Genomic DNA, 17,027 nt, shown 5'->3' on the forward strand with positions numbered 1-17,027 from the left:
TATACAGGACATTAGTGGAACAGATATACAGGACATTAGTGGAACAGATATACAGGACATGAGTGGAACAGATATACAGGACATTAGTGGAACAGATACACAGGACATTAGTGGAACAGATACACAGGACATTAGTGGAACAGATATACAGGACATTAGTGGAACAGATACACAGGACATTAGTGGAACAGATATACAGGACATTAGTGGCTCATATAAACACTGGTCCAGTCTATGAAGGGCTGCTGCAGTATGTGCTGAAGTGATTCTTTAATCCATTAAGACCGGGAACTCATCTGTGTCATTTTATAGATTTCTTTGGCTATTCAAAAATAGCAGATCTACAAGCTTGTCGATCTGCAATTTTTTGTAAAAAATCTTGAAAAAGTTTTGCAAATCTTTGAATATATATATTTTTAAAACAAACATTTGTAACTGTGAAATGTCTCAACAAATGTCAGTGGTGCTCAAACTTTTTCTTGTCAAGGACCCCCAAAATTATATGTTTTTGGCTGCCGATACGCATTGAAATGTTGTTCCAGGGACCCCCCCAGAAGCAAAGATTTTAGTTAAGTTTTGTTTAAAAAAAATACATTTGTACAGATGTGCACATATGTTCAAGATAAGATAAAAAAAAAAGCCAAATAAATCTCAAATGACTCAGATGCGTTGAATGGGCTGCTGGCTTGGTAAAGATGGAAATTAAAAAATATATATGTTAAAGCTGATTATTTTTAAAGATATTATCGTTGACGGAAATGACAAACAGATGACGTCTTCCTGTACGTTGATGACGTCTTCCTGTACGTTGATGACGTCTTCCTGTACGTTGATGACCTCTTCCTGTACGTTGATGACGTCTTCATGTACGTTGATGAGGTCTTCCTGTACGTGGCAACCTTTGTGCACCGGGAGTTACAGACTCTGTTAGAAGTGGAGAATTGTTGCTGGAAGAGTTTCAGTCTGAGTTAGAACAACAGCCATAACAGTCACCTGAGAACAATAAAGAATGTACAGTACGCTTTACCAAATCAATCCGAGAACGCATACCGTGTCACTTTTATTTCTTTGGCTTTTCAAAAATAGCAGATATACAAGCTCATAGCACGGCACCGAGTGCCGCGCTATGAGCTTGTAGATCTGCTATATTTTTTAAAGAAATCGTGAAAATTTGAGCAAATGAATTTGAGCAAATGAATTTATATATTTTTTTAAAGCGTCATTTTTAACTCAAATCTTTGCTTCTGGGGGATTCTACAAATGTCTTCTAAATCCTAACAGTTTAAAACAAAATTAACATATGTTTCTATATCAGTGGTTCTCAAACTTTTTCATGTCATTTCATGATTTGAGTTTAAAATGTTTATATTAAAAGATGTGCTCAAATTTTCATGATTTAAAAAAGATAATGCAGATCTACAAACTGATAATGTGGCCCTCGGTATATCCGCTTTATCTGATTTTTGAACAGCCAAAGAAATGTTAAAATGACACAGATGCTGTCTGAACGGATTAATGAAGCATTAGAAAGACATAGAAATAGCCAAACCTGCCTATCGATGATGTCACTGGTAGGTCAGCAGGTTTTCTGAACTGTCCACAGCCCTCCTCTGAGACACAGAGTGAGTAGAAACATATTATAATGAGCATAAGTGATAACCATATTATAATGAGCATAAGTGAGGACCATATTATAATGAGCATAAGTGAGGACCATATTATGAGCATAAGTGATAACCATATTATAATGAGCATAAGTGAGGACCATATTATAATGATCATAAGTGATAACCATATTATAATGAGCATAAGTGATAACCATATTATAATGAGCATAAGTGAGGACCATATTATAATGAGCATAAGTGAGGACCATATTATAATGAGCATAAGTGATAACCATATTATAATGATCATAAGTGATAACCATATTATAATGATCATAAGTGATAACCATATTATAATGATCATAAGTGATAACCATATTATAATGAGCATAAGTGAGGACCATATTATAATGATCATAAGTGAGGACCATATTATGAGCATAAGTGATAACCATGTTATAATGAGCATAAGTGATAACCATATAATGATCATAAGTGAGGACCATATTATGAGCATAAGTGATAACCATATTATAATGAGCATAAGTGATAACCATATTAGAATGAGCATAAGTGAGGACCATATTATAATGAGCATAAGTGATAACCATATTATAATGATCATAAGTGATAACCATATTATAATGATCATAAGTGATAACCATATTATAATGAGCATAAGTGATAACCATATTATAATGATCATAAGTGATAACCATATTATAATGAGCATAAGTGATAACCATATTATAATGAGCATAAGTGATAACCATATTATAATGAGCATAAGTGATAACCATATTATAATGAGCATAAGTGATAACCATATTATAATGAGCATAAGTGATAACCATATTATAATGAGCATAAGTGAGGACCATATTATAATGAGCATAAGTGAGGACCATATTATAATGAGCATAAGTGATAACCATATTATAATGATCATAAGTGATAACCATATTATAATGAGCATAAGTGATAACCATATTATAATGATCATAAGTGATAACCATATTATAATGAGCATAAGTGAGGACCATATTATAATGAGTATAAGTGATAACCATATTATAATGAGCATAAGTGATAACCATATTATAATGAGCATAAGTGATAACCATATTATAATGATCATAAGTGATAACCATATTATAATGAGTATAAGTGATAACCATATTATAATGATCATAAGTGATAACCATATTATAATGAGCATAAGTGAGGACCATATTATAATGAGCATAAGTGAGGACCATATTATAATGAGCATAAGTGATAACCATATTATAATGATCATAAGTGAGGACCATATTATAATGATCATAAGTGAGGACCATATTATAATGAGCATAAGTGATAACCATATTATAATGATCATAAGTGAGGACCATATTATAATGATCATAAGTGAGGACCATATTATAATGAGCATAAGTGAGGACCAATAATATGAAGATATGTTGAAAATGATCTGAAGTGATTTCTGAGACGTCCTCCCTCCATTTGGACAACTTAAGCGCTGGGCGTCCTTTAAAGGGAGAACTTAATGTGTACCTAAATGCCATCTTAGAGCGGGTATGATGGCTTCATTTACTCTCCATCAGAGTCATTGACCTTTGGACGGCAAACTTTATTAAGTTCTAAAGATTCACTACCGAGCAATTTGCCATTTAATGGTTCAGGGGTTGAGATGTATTATTATATTATTTAATGGTTCAGGGGGTTTTCTGGACTCGTTGGACTGAAGCCGAACCGCCTTGGCACGGAGAGTCACTCATCGCCATCTTGAGACTCCAATAATGAAACAATCTCCATCTGTCCCGTCTAGTTACTGTATCCATACGTTGTACTGTATGTGTGTCTGGACTTCTAGTTACTGTATCCATACGTTACTGTATACATACGTTGTACTGTATGTGTGTCTGGACTTCTAGTTACTGTATCCATACGTTACTGTATACATACGTTGTACTGTATGTGTGTCTGGACTTCTAGTTACTGTATCCATACGTTGTATGTGTGTCTCAATGCTGTCGGGCAGAAACCTTGTTTCTCCATATTATTACTTTTCAACGTTTCTTTTATTTGCGTGAATGAAGCCCGGTCTGCTTCATTGTATAGGAGATCATTCTCAATGACCACAAGTAGTGGTGGAAGATATTTTACTTAAGTAGTAATACCACAATATAAAAAATACTCTGTTACCGGTAAATGGCCTGTGTTGAAAATGTTACTTGAGTAAAAGTACAAAAGTATTGGCTTCAAAATATACTTAAAGTACCAATCGCGACGGGTTGTGAGCTTGTAGATCGGCTATTTTCAAATAGCCTATGTATAAAATAGGGCCAAAGTGGTTAATGTATGTTTTATAATGCAATATATTTATATCTGCAAAGTAACCAGTAACTAAAGTTTTCAAATAATTGCAGTGGAGTAAAAGTACAATATTTGCCTCTGCTCTGAGATGTAGTGGAGTAGAAGTAGAAATATTGAAAATGGGAAATACTCCAGTAAAGTAAACATGCCTCAAAACTGTACTTAAGTACAGTACTTGAGTACATGTACATAGTTACTTTATACCACTGTATTTCACATTACAGATGTATTTCACACCGATTGCGCATGTCAGTGAGACGGCGCCGTGAGGAGGGCGACGTGCTGGGAGCTCCACAATAGTTAACAGACTGTGCTATTCTAGGCATAGGTAGCAGTTTAAGGGTAAAGGGATACAAGATCCTCTCAGCACGTACCAGCAGGCTGAGGAACAGTTTCTTCCCACAGGCCATCAGGCTGTTAAATGACAGTGGAAAATGAAATGTGCAATAACTGTACTCTGCACTATGCACTTTCCTTAAACTGATTTGCCTGTGTTTGTTTATTTATTGCTTATGAGCGTTTTTAGGTTGTTTTATCATGTTTTATTGTTTTATTATTGGAGCTTCCGAGCGTAAGTTTTTCACATGTATGTACCTGTGCATCTAAGTGACAATAAAAGTGAATCTAAATCTGAATCTTTCATGATGATTATTGTTTATTTTCTTCTATTAAATCAGACATGTTGTTGTTCTCTTCATGCAGGTGGTTCAGTGAGTGCTTCAGGCTGCAGGTGAAGGAGTGTGTGTGTGTGTGTGTGTGTGTGTGTGTGTGTGTGTGTGTGTGTGTGTGTGTGTGTGTGTGTGAGAGCGTGAGGACACAGAGGAGAGATGGCGACGGGTAAAAGTAAAAACCAGAGTTCTCTGGCTCTCCACAAGGTGATCATGGTTGGCAGCGGAGGCGTGGGGAAGAGCGCCCTCACCCTGCAGTTCATGTATGACGAGGTGAGACCAACACGCTACAAACATGTCCTTTTATCTGTTCATGTATGACGAGGTGAGACCAACACGCTACATACATGTCCTTTTATCTGTTCATGTATGACGAGGTGAGACCAACACGCTACAAACATGTCCTTTTATCTGTTCATGTATGACGAGGTGAGACCAACAGGCTACATACATGTCCTTTTATCTGTTCATGTATGACGAGGTGAGACCAACAGGCTACATACATGTCCTTTTATCTGTTCATGTATGACAAGGTGAGACCAACACGCTACAAATATGTCCTTTTATCTGTTCATGTATGACGAGGTGAGACCAACACTACATACATGTCCTTTTATCTGTTCATGTATGACGAGGTGAGACCAACACTACATACATGTCCTTTTATCTGTTCATGTATGACGAGGTGAGACCAACACGCTACAAACATGTCCTTTTATCTGTTCATGTATGACAAGGTGAGACCAACACGCTACAAACATGTCCTTTTATCTGTTCATGTATGACGAGGTGAGACCAACACGCTACAAACATGTCCTTTTATCTGTTCATGTATCAATTTATGAAATCAAAGCTTTTATGTTACCTTGTCATTGTTGGTGCATCGACAATCATAGAGAACCATGACTCAGCTGAAACATGACAAAATGTTCCTTATTGTTTGTTCTGAGCTCCCAGAAGGGCTCTTTGTATATAGACTTTAATCACTTAAACCCTATATACTCTGTCATATGAGGAACAGTGAAAATGGTGGCTCTTGTGGAGCTTGTAGATCTACTATTTTCACTATTATTGATGTGATTTCTGAAAAATCTTTCAATTTCTTTGGAAACTGTAATCTAGCAACGCATGCTAATAAAAATAAAATGTGTTCTTTTCAATACTTGTACTTGTACTTGCATGTACCTTTGAACACATTTTTAAAGCAAGTACTTGATTATCCATTTGACAGAGCAACTTTCACTTGTAGTTTAAATATACAAGAAATATAGAAATATAGCGATTAGAATCATGTGATAATTGTGACATGCCTAGAGTGGATGTCTTGGTCACCTACCTTTGTGTGTCTCCTAACCTCTGTGTCTCCTATAGTTATTCACTACATTTACTCAAGTACTGTACTCAAATACAATGTTGAGGTACTTTTACTTTACTGGAGTATTTCAAAATGTCTGTACTTTTACTTCTACTCCACTACATCTCAGATGCAAATATTATACTTTTACTACAATTATTTGAAAACTTTAATGACTAGTTACTAGTAACCTCTGTGTCTCCTCCCATAACCTCTGTGTCTCCTCCTATAACCTCTGTGTCTCCTCCCATAACCTCTGTGTCTCCTCCTATAACCTCTGTGTCTCCTCCTATAACCTCTGTGTCTCCTCCTATAACCTCTGTGTCTCCTCCTATAACCTCTGTGTCTCCTCTGTGTCTCCTCCTATAACCTCTGTGTCTCCTCCTATAACCTCTGTGTCTCCTCCTATAACCTCTGTGTCTCCTCCTATAACCTCTATAACCTCTGTGTCTCCTCCTATAGTTTGTGGAGGACTATGAGCCCACCAAGGCAGACAGCTACAGGAAGAAGGTGGTCCTGGACGGGGAGGAGGTCCAGATCGACATCCTGGACACGGCGGGCCAGGAGGACTACGCCGCCATCAGGGACAACTACTTCCGCAGCGGAGAGGGCTTCCTGCTGGTGTTCTCCATCACCGAGCACGAGTCCTTCACCGCTACCGCAGAGTTCAGGTATATATAGGAGGGGGGGGGGGGGGCAGAGGACAGTGAAATGACAATTTAAGACCTTTTTAAGACCTCAGAAAAAGACCATTACTGCATCAAAAGTAATAAAACAAACTATACTATAAAAACTGGCCAAATTGTCAAATAATAAGTCAAAATTTTGAAAATAGCCGAAGTACAAGCTCACAATGCGTCGCATCGCGACGCATTGTGAGCTTGTAGATCGGCTATTTTCAAATAAATGGCCGAAATGTATATAGGGCTGAAGTGGTTAATGTATGTTTTGTAATAATAATCAAAATCTACAAAGTAATTAAAGTGAAAGTAATGAAAATTGGAAGTGCTCCAGTTAAAAAAAAAATACCTCAAAATTGTACTCAAGTACAATACACTTCAGTAAATGTACTTTGTTACTTTACACCACGGTGTGTGTGTGTGTGTGTGTGTGTGTGTGTGTGTGTGTGTGTGTGTGTGTGTGTGTGTGTGTGTGTGTGTGTGTGTGTGTGTGTGTGTGTGTGTGTCACACAGGGAGCAGATCTTGCGGGTGAAGGCTGAGGAGGATAAGATCCCTCTCCTCCTGGTGGGGAACAAGTCGGACCTGGAGGAGCGCAGACAGGTGTCGGTGGAGGAGGCGCGGGGCAAGGCGGAGGAGTGGGGCGTCCAGTACGTGGAGACGTCGGCCAAGACGAGAGCCAACGTGGACAAGGTACAAAACTACCCTACGACCAGCCGCTTCTCACAGCTTTTACATTTCAAGGTCTCTTCCTTGAACCCCTTTAAAGGAGAGAGCCAGACCCATATACATGTGGACTGTATCTGCCTAATCAGTCACCAACATACCTGATGCAGGTATATGAGGGGAGGGGGAGCGCTCCACACCAAATCTCGCGAGACGCGAGAATCTTGCGAGAGTTCACACATCAGAGCCGTTCTGTAGGAACGGCAGCTCATGAGTGACAAACAGTGCATGTGTGAGTGCCAGCTAGGACACTACATAGAGACGATTCGTGAAAAAAAGAAGAAGCTTGGAGCCACGAAAATAGCTGAATTAGCTTTATGCTCTAGGCTCCATTCTGGCTGCGGGAGGGGTCTGCAGAATGGAGAACAGGGGCTTCTATGAAAGAAGTCAACTGCATCAGGTATGTTGGTGACTGATTATAGGCAGATACAATCCACATGTATTTTGGTCTGGCTCTCTCCTTTAAACCAGGGAACACATCTGTGTGTAACCACTTTAACCATCATTTTTATACTTTGGGCTATTTTTGAAGAATCGTGAAAATTTGTGCAAATATTTGAATACATATATATATATTTTTTAAAGCGAGCCTTTTTTACTCAAATCTTTGCTTCTGGGGGTCCCTGGAACAACATATTTTGAGATGGGGCTCCACGGCCAAATGCATATCATTTTGGAGGTCATTGACATGAAAAAAGTTTGAGAACCACTGATATTATAGCAACATATGTTTTTCAGAAAACTTTTAGGATTTAGAAGACATTTGTAGAATCGTGTCATAGAATGGGTTATAGGAATAGTTCACCAAAAGAAGGACTTATTTCCTATCAATTACACACGCCATGAAGCATTGAATTCATGGAGATTGTTTTGTTTTTGTCACATTCCTAAGACAATCATTTGATGATCCTACCGGAGACTCCGCCGGTCATCAAATTATTGTCTTAGGAATGTGACAAAAACAAAACAATCTCCATGAATTCAAAGCTTCTTGGCGTGTGTAATTGATAGGAAATACATATTTTTTTGGGTGAACTACTCCCTTAACTCTGACAGTATACAAATGGAACCGTTAGGGTACATTTGGGTCCATTTATATACTGTCAGAGTTCATTTAGAACCCCCTAAAGGAACCGCGAGAGTCCCTGGAATTCACTTTGAGAACCACAGCAACCAGCGGTTGGTTCCCTGACCTTTTTCTGGATCAGGGACCACTTCATAAATCCAGCCCAAAAGGTGAGATGGCTGAGTTGTGTGCGTTATCAGAGCTGTGGGAGCTAACATAGTATACATTAACCCATTAAGACCGGGAACGCATCTGGTAAATGGTGCATTTTATAAAGCGCTTTTATCCAAAGCGCTTTACATAGATTGTGCATTACATTCACCCATTCACACACTCACACACACACACATTCACACACCGATGGAGGAGGAAACCATGCAAGGCACCAACCTGCTCATCGGGAGCATTTAGGGGTTCAGTGTCTTGCTCAAGGACACTTCAACACTAACTCTGGGGGAGCCCGGGATTGAACTCTACCCCTGAGCAGTGTTGTGCTAGTTACTGAAAACCAGTAACTAGTTACCATTACTAGTTACTTCATTTAAAAGTAACTCAGTTACTTTACTAGTTACTTACACCAAAAGGTAATGCGTTACTGTGAAAAGTAACTTTTTAGTTACTTAAAAAAAAAAGGGCTCCCATTATTGCCCTTATAGCCTTCATTTCAGTACTGTTATTGCATTGGAGAATAATACAATCTGTTGATCAACTTGACATGCATTTGCATCACTGAACTCTGCTAAGCAATGTGGTCTATACCAGGGGTCAATGTGGTCTATACCAGGGGTCAATGTGGTCTATACCAGGGGTCAATGTGGTCTATACCAGGGGTCGCGCTATAGGATTGTAATCTGCTGGTCCCAATGTCCGGAATGATTCAAATTTATCAGACATCTGATAAAAAATACCGGTCATAATTATGTTTAAGCATTAATTACAAGCAGGTGCGTAAATACAGCCTAACACTTAGGCCTACAGCATTATATTTTGGATTGAGCTATTTGAACATGAACCATGATGAACGAGTAATATACACATTTTATATACAGTAGCAGGGTCATCTTGCACAAATACATTAATTACCTACACTACCATTTGTGCCTGGCAATCTCTGCTTCTCACCCATTGACTTGCATGTTAAATGATGGCGTTTCCCCTTAAAAATAATCGATCATTTCAGGAGCAAGAGCTTCAAAATCTCTTCTAAATCTAGTCAACAAGGCCTGCAGTAGGCTATGCGCTGGACAAATGTGCATGACATTATTTCAATGAACTAAAAACATGGTAAATGTTAGAGGGAGTAATAGCCATGGATACACGACGGTCGACTGTCACGACCGTCATGGATGAACTTCAACCTGGTGTTTGCACTTTCTCCATTTATGGCCCGTACATCTACATAAACGTTCATATTTCAAATATAAAGTGCTTATCCCATGGCCACGGATGTTACATGTATTTACAGGCTCTCAGAAGTACCTGTATCATCCGTATTGTTCAATAAAAAGCATTTTAATCTGATCAGTGGCCATTTTCTCCATATGCTTTCAACTGAGTGACCCTATCGGTTGGTAGGTGTATTGCACTCCAATACATTATGAGAAAATGGCCACTGATCGGATTAAATTGCTTTTCATTGAACAATACAGAACATACGGGTACTTTTGAGAGTCCTGTGCATAATTGTAACATCCGTGGCCATGGGGTAAGCACTTTATATTTGAAATCTGAACGTTTATATAGATGTACGGACCGTAAATGGAGAAAGTGCAAACACCAGGTTGAAGGTGATCCTTGACTGTAACAGTAGTTTTCATGTACCGCAGGGACAGCAGTAGCAGTTAATAAATAGACGAACAAATTAATGAATATACTTTAACGTGCGGAATCCGAAACAGGCAGCGCTGTGATTCTGAATGTTGTTACGAATATGGTGATTACCGGTAGTAGCCTATTATTGACACCACTTGGGCGAGTGAGTCGTGTCACTTTCCCGACGTTAAGCTGTGTGTGTTCAACAACACAGCCATGAAGCCTTGCAGTTTAAGTGCAGATTTCAGCTTGGGAAAAGCAGCCTCCAACGGGTTTTGGTACGTGGTTCATCGTCACCATTGTGTTATCGTGGTATTCCTAGTCCCAGAAACACACACACGCTGTTAAGAGAGAGAGAAAGAGCGAGCGAGCGAGAGAGAGAGAGAGAGAGAGCTTGCAAAGCCGCTCACAGCATGTCTCCGCATGTGAAACAGACTGGTGTAAAGTAAATAAGTACATTTACTCAAGTACTGTACTTAAGTACAATTCTCAGTCACTGTTCGCCTCGCTGTATATATAAATACTATATAAAAAATAACGGAGTAACGCACCATGTAGTAACGGTAACTGAGTTACTGAATTAAAAAAATAATGCGTTAGAGTACTAGATACTGAAATAAATAACGGCGTTACAGTAACGTGTTACTTGTAACGCGTTAGTCCCAACACTGCCCCTGAGCCACTGCCGTCCCATCTGTGTCATTTTAAAATGTCTTTGGCTATTCAAAAATAGCAGATATACAAGCTCGTAGCACGGCACTCGGTGCCGCGCTACGAGCTTATTTGAATAGCCAAATAAATCTTAAAATGACACAGATGCGTCACCGGTCTTCATGGGTTAAGTTACATGTCGAGTCACATTGGGTAGATAATGGCCTCAATGTCATTTAAAAAAAGTCAAATACTAGTCGATATATCGGCCAGACCGACATATATGGGTCTGGCTCTGTGGCTCAGTGGCTCTGTAGCTGAACTTGTGAACTTTAAGTGATTTGTTTCTGTTTTCTGTTATATTTTTTCTCTTTTTTGCGTAGGTGTTTTTCGACCTGATGCGCGAGGTGAGAGGCAAGAAGATGACAGAAAACAAAGACAAGAACGGCAAAGGAAAGAACAAGAAGAACAAGAAGAGCTTCAAAGAGCGCTGCTGTTTACTTTAGAGACCCTCCACGGACCTCCTCAACAAACAAACAAACCCACCCACACACACACACACACACACACACACACACACACACACACACACACACACACACACACACGCACGCACACACACACACACACACACACACACACACACACACACACACACACACACACACACACACACACACACACACACAAAAAACACACACAAAAAACACACAATCGCTAAAACGTCAGGGAACGTGTTCAGAAAAAAAGAAGAGCATCCTCCTCCCCGTCGTCACATCAAAAGAAAATCTGATTTTATTTGAATAGCGGGCCATGGGTTTAGTGTTCTAGAATAACCTCACACACACACACACACACACACACACACACACACATGGGTTTAGTGTTCTACAATAACCTCACTCACACACACACACACACACACACACACATGGGTTTAGTGTTCTAGAATAACCTCACACACACACACACACACACACACACACACACACACACACACACACATGGGTTTAGTGTTCTACAATAACCTCACACACACACACACATGGGTTTAGTGTTCTACAATAACCTCTCTCTTGCATAGAAAACTTAAAGGTTATAACCTCAGAGTTGTCATTTTTTTTGTTTTGTTTTTTAAAGGAACACTACCACTATTTCTGTGACTCTTGGACAGCAGTGCTTGACGGCTCAATAAGCCCGTCTGTGACCAAACTGCCCGCTGACACTAACTAACTCTCCAGTTCTTTTTAACCTGGACAAACGATGGCTTTGTACCGCAAACCTCATCGACCAGGATGACTCAGAGTCAGAGATTAGACTAGAATCTTTGTCCAGTAAAACGGTTCCTCTGTTGATTCTTTCTTAGCATGAGTTCCCATCCAACGCATCTGTGTCATTTTAACATTTCTTTGGCTTTTCAAAAATAGCTCATAGTGCGGCACCGAGTGCCGTGCTATGAGCTTGTAGATCTGCTATTTTTGAATAGTCCAAAGAAATCTTAAAAATACACAGATGCGTTCCCGGATTGGAATGGATTATTTTACCATGGATTCATGGAGCTTGTTGCGTTGATAGTCTGATAATGGGTTAATCAGGGAACCGACCGACTCTCTCCTCTCCTTTTACGCGTGATCACATGTTGATCTCTAATCGATGCTGTTGACCCCCCCCCCCCCCCCCCCGCCCCCCCCCCCCACCTCCTCACGACTGAATGAAAGCACACCTGGTTTCCAAGAGGATGTTAAAAATGGGAAAGTCTTGTAAAAGTTCTCTCCACTTTGGTAGCAGTAATGTACCAGGCTGCCCTACAGGTAGCAGTAATGTACCAGGCTGCCCTACAGGTAGCAGTAATGTACCAGGCTGCCCTACAGGTAGCAGTAATGTACCAGGCTGCCCTACAGGTAGCAGTAATGTACCAGGCTGCCCTACAGGTAGCAGTAATGTACCAGGCTGCCCTACAGGTAGCAGTAATGTACCAGGCTGCCCTACAGGTAGCAGTAATGTACCAGGCTGCCCTACAGCGCTGATATCTGGTCTAGAGGGGCGGGTTCAAAATCTCCGGAGAGAGAATCCTTGGGCTCCCATTGGTTCACCGATCTGTGCGCGCGCCCGCCCCCCGCCCCGCTCCGTGCCCCTCCTCCTCCCTCAATGTGCAGCATTGAGAGCCCTGACGTCACAACATTTGGAGCGACGCCCACTGCACTCCGGTTGGTTGGGGAAATGAAAGGTTGACTCCCACTTCCTATGCCAGGAATGTCAACAGGCTGGTCCAGGCTCTTATTTTTGAGCAAAACGTTAATCCACAGACGGGAGAGGGAAGTGCCAGACAACTTCCTTTGGCCCTCGCCGCCACTCAATTACAAATCCTCCCCCATCATGAGCCTCTTTCACACAACCAGTACATGCTTTAGACATGTATTCAGTACATGCTGTAGACATGTATTCAGTACATGCTGTAGACATGTATTCAGTACATGCTGTAGACATGTATTCAGTACATGCTGTAGACATGTATTCAGTACATGCTGTAGACATGTATTCAGTACATGCTGTAGACATGTATTCAGTACATGCTGTAGACATGTATTCAGTACATGCTTTAGACATGTATTCAGTACATGCTGTAGACATGTATTCAGTACATGCTGTAGACATGTATTCAGTACATGCTTTAGACATGTATTCAGTACATGCTGTAGACATGTATTCAGTACATGCTTTAGACATGTATTCAGTACATGCTGTATGTATTCCACACACTAAAGAGTCAACACAACCAGTTTGCCTGTATATCTATTTACATTGTTTTTCTATGGCAGATATGTCTGTTGAGAAGATGATCTACCATTAAGAGGCTGTCCAACTTTTTGTTTTGTTTTAATCACTCCTTTAGTTTAACCTGTTCAATCCGGTTTAATCACTCCTTTAACTTGTTCAATCCGGTTTAATAACTCCTTTAACCGGTTCAATCCGGTTTAATCACTCCTTTAACTTGTTCAATCCGGTTTAATCACTCCTTTAACCGGTTCAATCCGGTTTAATCACTCCTTTAACTTGTTCAATCCGGTTTAATCACTCCTTTAACCTGTTCAATCCGGTTTAATCACTCCTTTAACCTGTTCAATCCGGTTTAATCACTCCTTTAACCTGTTCAATCCGGTTTAATCACTCCTTTAACCTGTTCAATCCGGTTTAATCACTCCTTTAACCTGTTCAATCCGGTTTAATCACTCCTTTAACTTGTTCAATCCGGGAAACGCATCTGTGTCACTTTAGATTTCTTTGGCTATTCAAAAAAGACAAATCGTGAAAATGTTTGCAAATCTGTTTTTTTTTACAAATGTTTTCTAAATCAGTTTTTTTTTTAAACTTATGTTGCTATATCAGTGGTGCTCCAACTTTTTCATGTCAAGGACCCCTAAAATGATAGGTTTGGCCGCGGACCCCCATCTCAAAATATGTTGTTCCAGGGACCCCCAGAAGCACAGATCGGAGTTAAAAATGTTTGCTTTAAAACATATATATATATATATATATATATATATATATATATATATTCAAAGATTTGCACTGCTTTGCTGCTTGTATATCTATTTTTGAACAGCCAAAGACATCTAACAATGACACAGATGTGACTAGACTAGAGTAGACAGTGCATTAATTAGGAGGTCACCGGTATTGAAATGATCATTTGGTCCTCCTGTATCGTGCCATATAAGGCCAGGACATTGTCATCTTATCGCCATAATCGGTCACATATAATAAGCGTGTAATGCACTGTGTCCCAAACACTGGTTCGGGACCCATGTGTGGGTCGCGGACCAATTTGTATGGGTCGCAAGTAAAAACAATATCCCTTTTTTTTGGTTTCCAAATTCAAAAAATATATACAGTATTATTTCAAAAGAAAACCCACAAATTTTTCATTAAAAAAATCAAAACATTTTCAGAAGAATTTCATGAATAAATAAATAAAATCTAAGAAATTACATACATTTTTTAAACTATTAAGAAGTAGTGAAAATAGCAGATCTACAAGCTCGCATCTGCTATTTTCACTAGTTTGGGTTCCCTGGAGACATCAAATGGGTCTGGATCTAAAACGTGTTGGGAGCTAATAATGGCTTAAATGTTGATCTCTACATTTATTTTATTATTTTAATAATGGCTTAAATGTTGATCTCTACATTTATTTTATTATTCTAATAATGGCTTAAATGTTGATCTCTACATTTATTTTATTATTTTAATAATGGCTTAAATGTTGATCTCTACATCAATTTTTTTTCGTACTGATTTTATGCTTTTAAAAAAACCTTTTTGTAGAAAGTGCACTACATTGCCAATACCTTAAAAGATGGACGTCTGTCAAAAGGCTCCACGCAGGAGATGTTTTTTAAAAAGCTGTTGTATGTGCCAACAAAACATTGAAGATAAACATGTCAAACTACTACTTTTTTTTTTCTCTTTCTGGATTTGTGTATGTTAATTAACTTGAGTGTATGTATGTATGTTGACCAGAAGAAAAGAAAAGAAAAAAACAAGTCTTACATTATTGCTCTGTGTGTCTGTATGAGTGAATCTTTGGTGAAGAGTGAAAAGAAGCCAAACTTCTTAAAAACCACTTGAACTCCTACTAGCCTCCTTTATTCTGGGGAGGAACATTATAACTGGAAATAGCAGATCTACAAGCTTACAACGCGTCGCCAGTGGTGTAAAGTAACTATGTACTCAAGTACTGTTCTTAAGTACAATTTTGAGGTATTTTTTACTTTACTGGAGTGTTTAAAATGTTCAGTACTTTTACTTTGAAAAAAGACGATCTACAAGCTTGTAGAGCTTGCAGATCTGCTATTTTAAAACAAACTGTTTTCAAACAAACCAAGAGCCAACTGGGGTCAAGTTTACTAAGTATCGGGGGTTTTAGTGGTTAAACTGTTGTTGTTTTAATCAAGTGCAACATCAGTGAACAGAGACGTTTGTATCCCTACAGCCCAAAGCCTTCTCTTTCTAACTATGTCCTCTTATATGTTTTGTTTTGTTTTTTTCTTTTAATAATAATAGTCTACTGTGAGTAGGATTTTGTTTTGTCTCGACTGTGAGAGAAAAAGAATCGACAGTTTGAAAGTTTTGAAAGAAGACTTCAAAATATGTTGCCAAATAAAAACTTTTCTTTCTTTGTAAGCGAGACTCAGTAGTTTTTTTGTTGTCAGGCATAATATGGACCATACATGGCCACCTTCACTTAATGCGGCCCACAGATTAATATCAGAATACTGATATATTATTGATTTCAGCTGTTACAATTACAAACATGACCCGCTTTAATTACTTCAGTCTATATTAGTAGCTTAATGACTAGTATTAACATTCTATTGTCTTTTTTATGTCCAATGTATTTGTATTTAAGTTCATAAAGTTAACATAAGTATAACTAAATGCATTTGAAATTAAATAAAAATGTTACTATTCAGGATTCCAACTCAAAAATAGCGAAAATAGCAGATCTACAAGCTCGTTTTGGGCTTGTAGATCTGCTATTTTTGCTACTTTTGTGTGACATAGAATGGCGAAAAAAGTTAAAATACAGAGATAAGAGGTGTGGAAATATAGTGGCCCTCTCCATCATCAAAGTTGCATCACCCTTGATATGGACGTTGACTTGTTGTTGACCAAAAGCACTGTTCTGGGAACGACCCAAAGACTACATTTCCCATGAACGCGGCTGCTGTGGGGACAGTGATATCAGACCCGGAAGTAGTAGTTCTTAAGACTTTTAAGGCAGAATTAATTCAATTTTCACCAGAAACAGGCTGTATCAAATATGAATGAATATCATAAACGATGCAGAGCCACCCCCCTGACAAAAACGCCAGGGTGGTGTGTTTATGTTTGGAACACAGTTCTTAAATGACGTGATCAGTAAGTTGAAGGTAAATGACTTCAAGGTCAAAGTCGATGACACAATCATCTCTAGCAAAGAAGAGATTACCTATTTGGGATGTATTCTTGACAAATACCTGACAGGTGAAAGCATGGCAACAAAGGCGGTCAAAAGAGTAAACCAGAGAACCAGATTTATGGGC

The 17,027-nt window shown here is 39.0% G+C and overlaps 1 protein-coding gene and 1 long non-coding RNA gene across 2 annotated transcripts in view; both read left to right on the forward strand.

The window, feature by feature from the left end:
• Nucleotides 1–11,530, forward strand: part of LOC308105654 (ras-related protein Ral-B) — a 45,055-nt gene extending 33,525 nt beyond the window's left edge. The window contains exons 2-5 of the mRNA XM_080456515.1: nucleotides 4,689–4,927; nucleotides 6,471–6,679; nucleotides 7,202–7,379; nucleotides 11,325–11,530. Coding sequence (XP_080312641.1) covers nucleotides 4,814–4,927; nucleotides 6,471–6,679; nucleotides 7,202–7,379; nucleotides 11,325–11,447 — 624 coding nt within the window. The 5' untranslated portion in view covers nucleotides 4,689–4,813 and the 3' untranslated portion in view covers nucleotides 11,448–11,530. The remainder of the gene's footprint in view (nucleotides 1–4,688; nucleotides 4,928–6,470; nucleotides 6,680–7,201; nucleotides 7,380–11,324) is intronic.
• Nucleotides 11,531–13,362: 1,832 nt separating this feature from the next.
• On the forward strand, nucleotides 13,363–16,125 carry LOC308105657. The gene is made up of 2 exons (XR_013934925.1): nucleotides 13,363–14,958; nucleotides 15,004–16,125. It is a non-coding gene; the product is annotated as an uncharacterized lncRNA (long non-coding RNA).
• Nucleotides 16,126–17,027: the final 902 nt, after the last annotated feature.

Source organism: Gymnoscopelus braueri (assembly GCF_963280865.1).
Source record: "Gymnoscopelus braueri genome assembly, chromosome: 18".
Lineage (NCBI taxonomy): Eukaryota > Metazoa > Chordata > Actinopteri > Myctophiformes > Myctophidae > Gymnoscopelus > Gymnoscopelus braueri.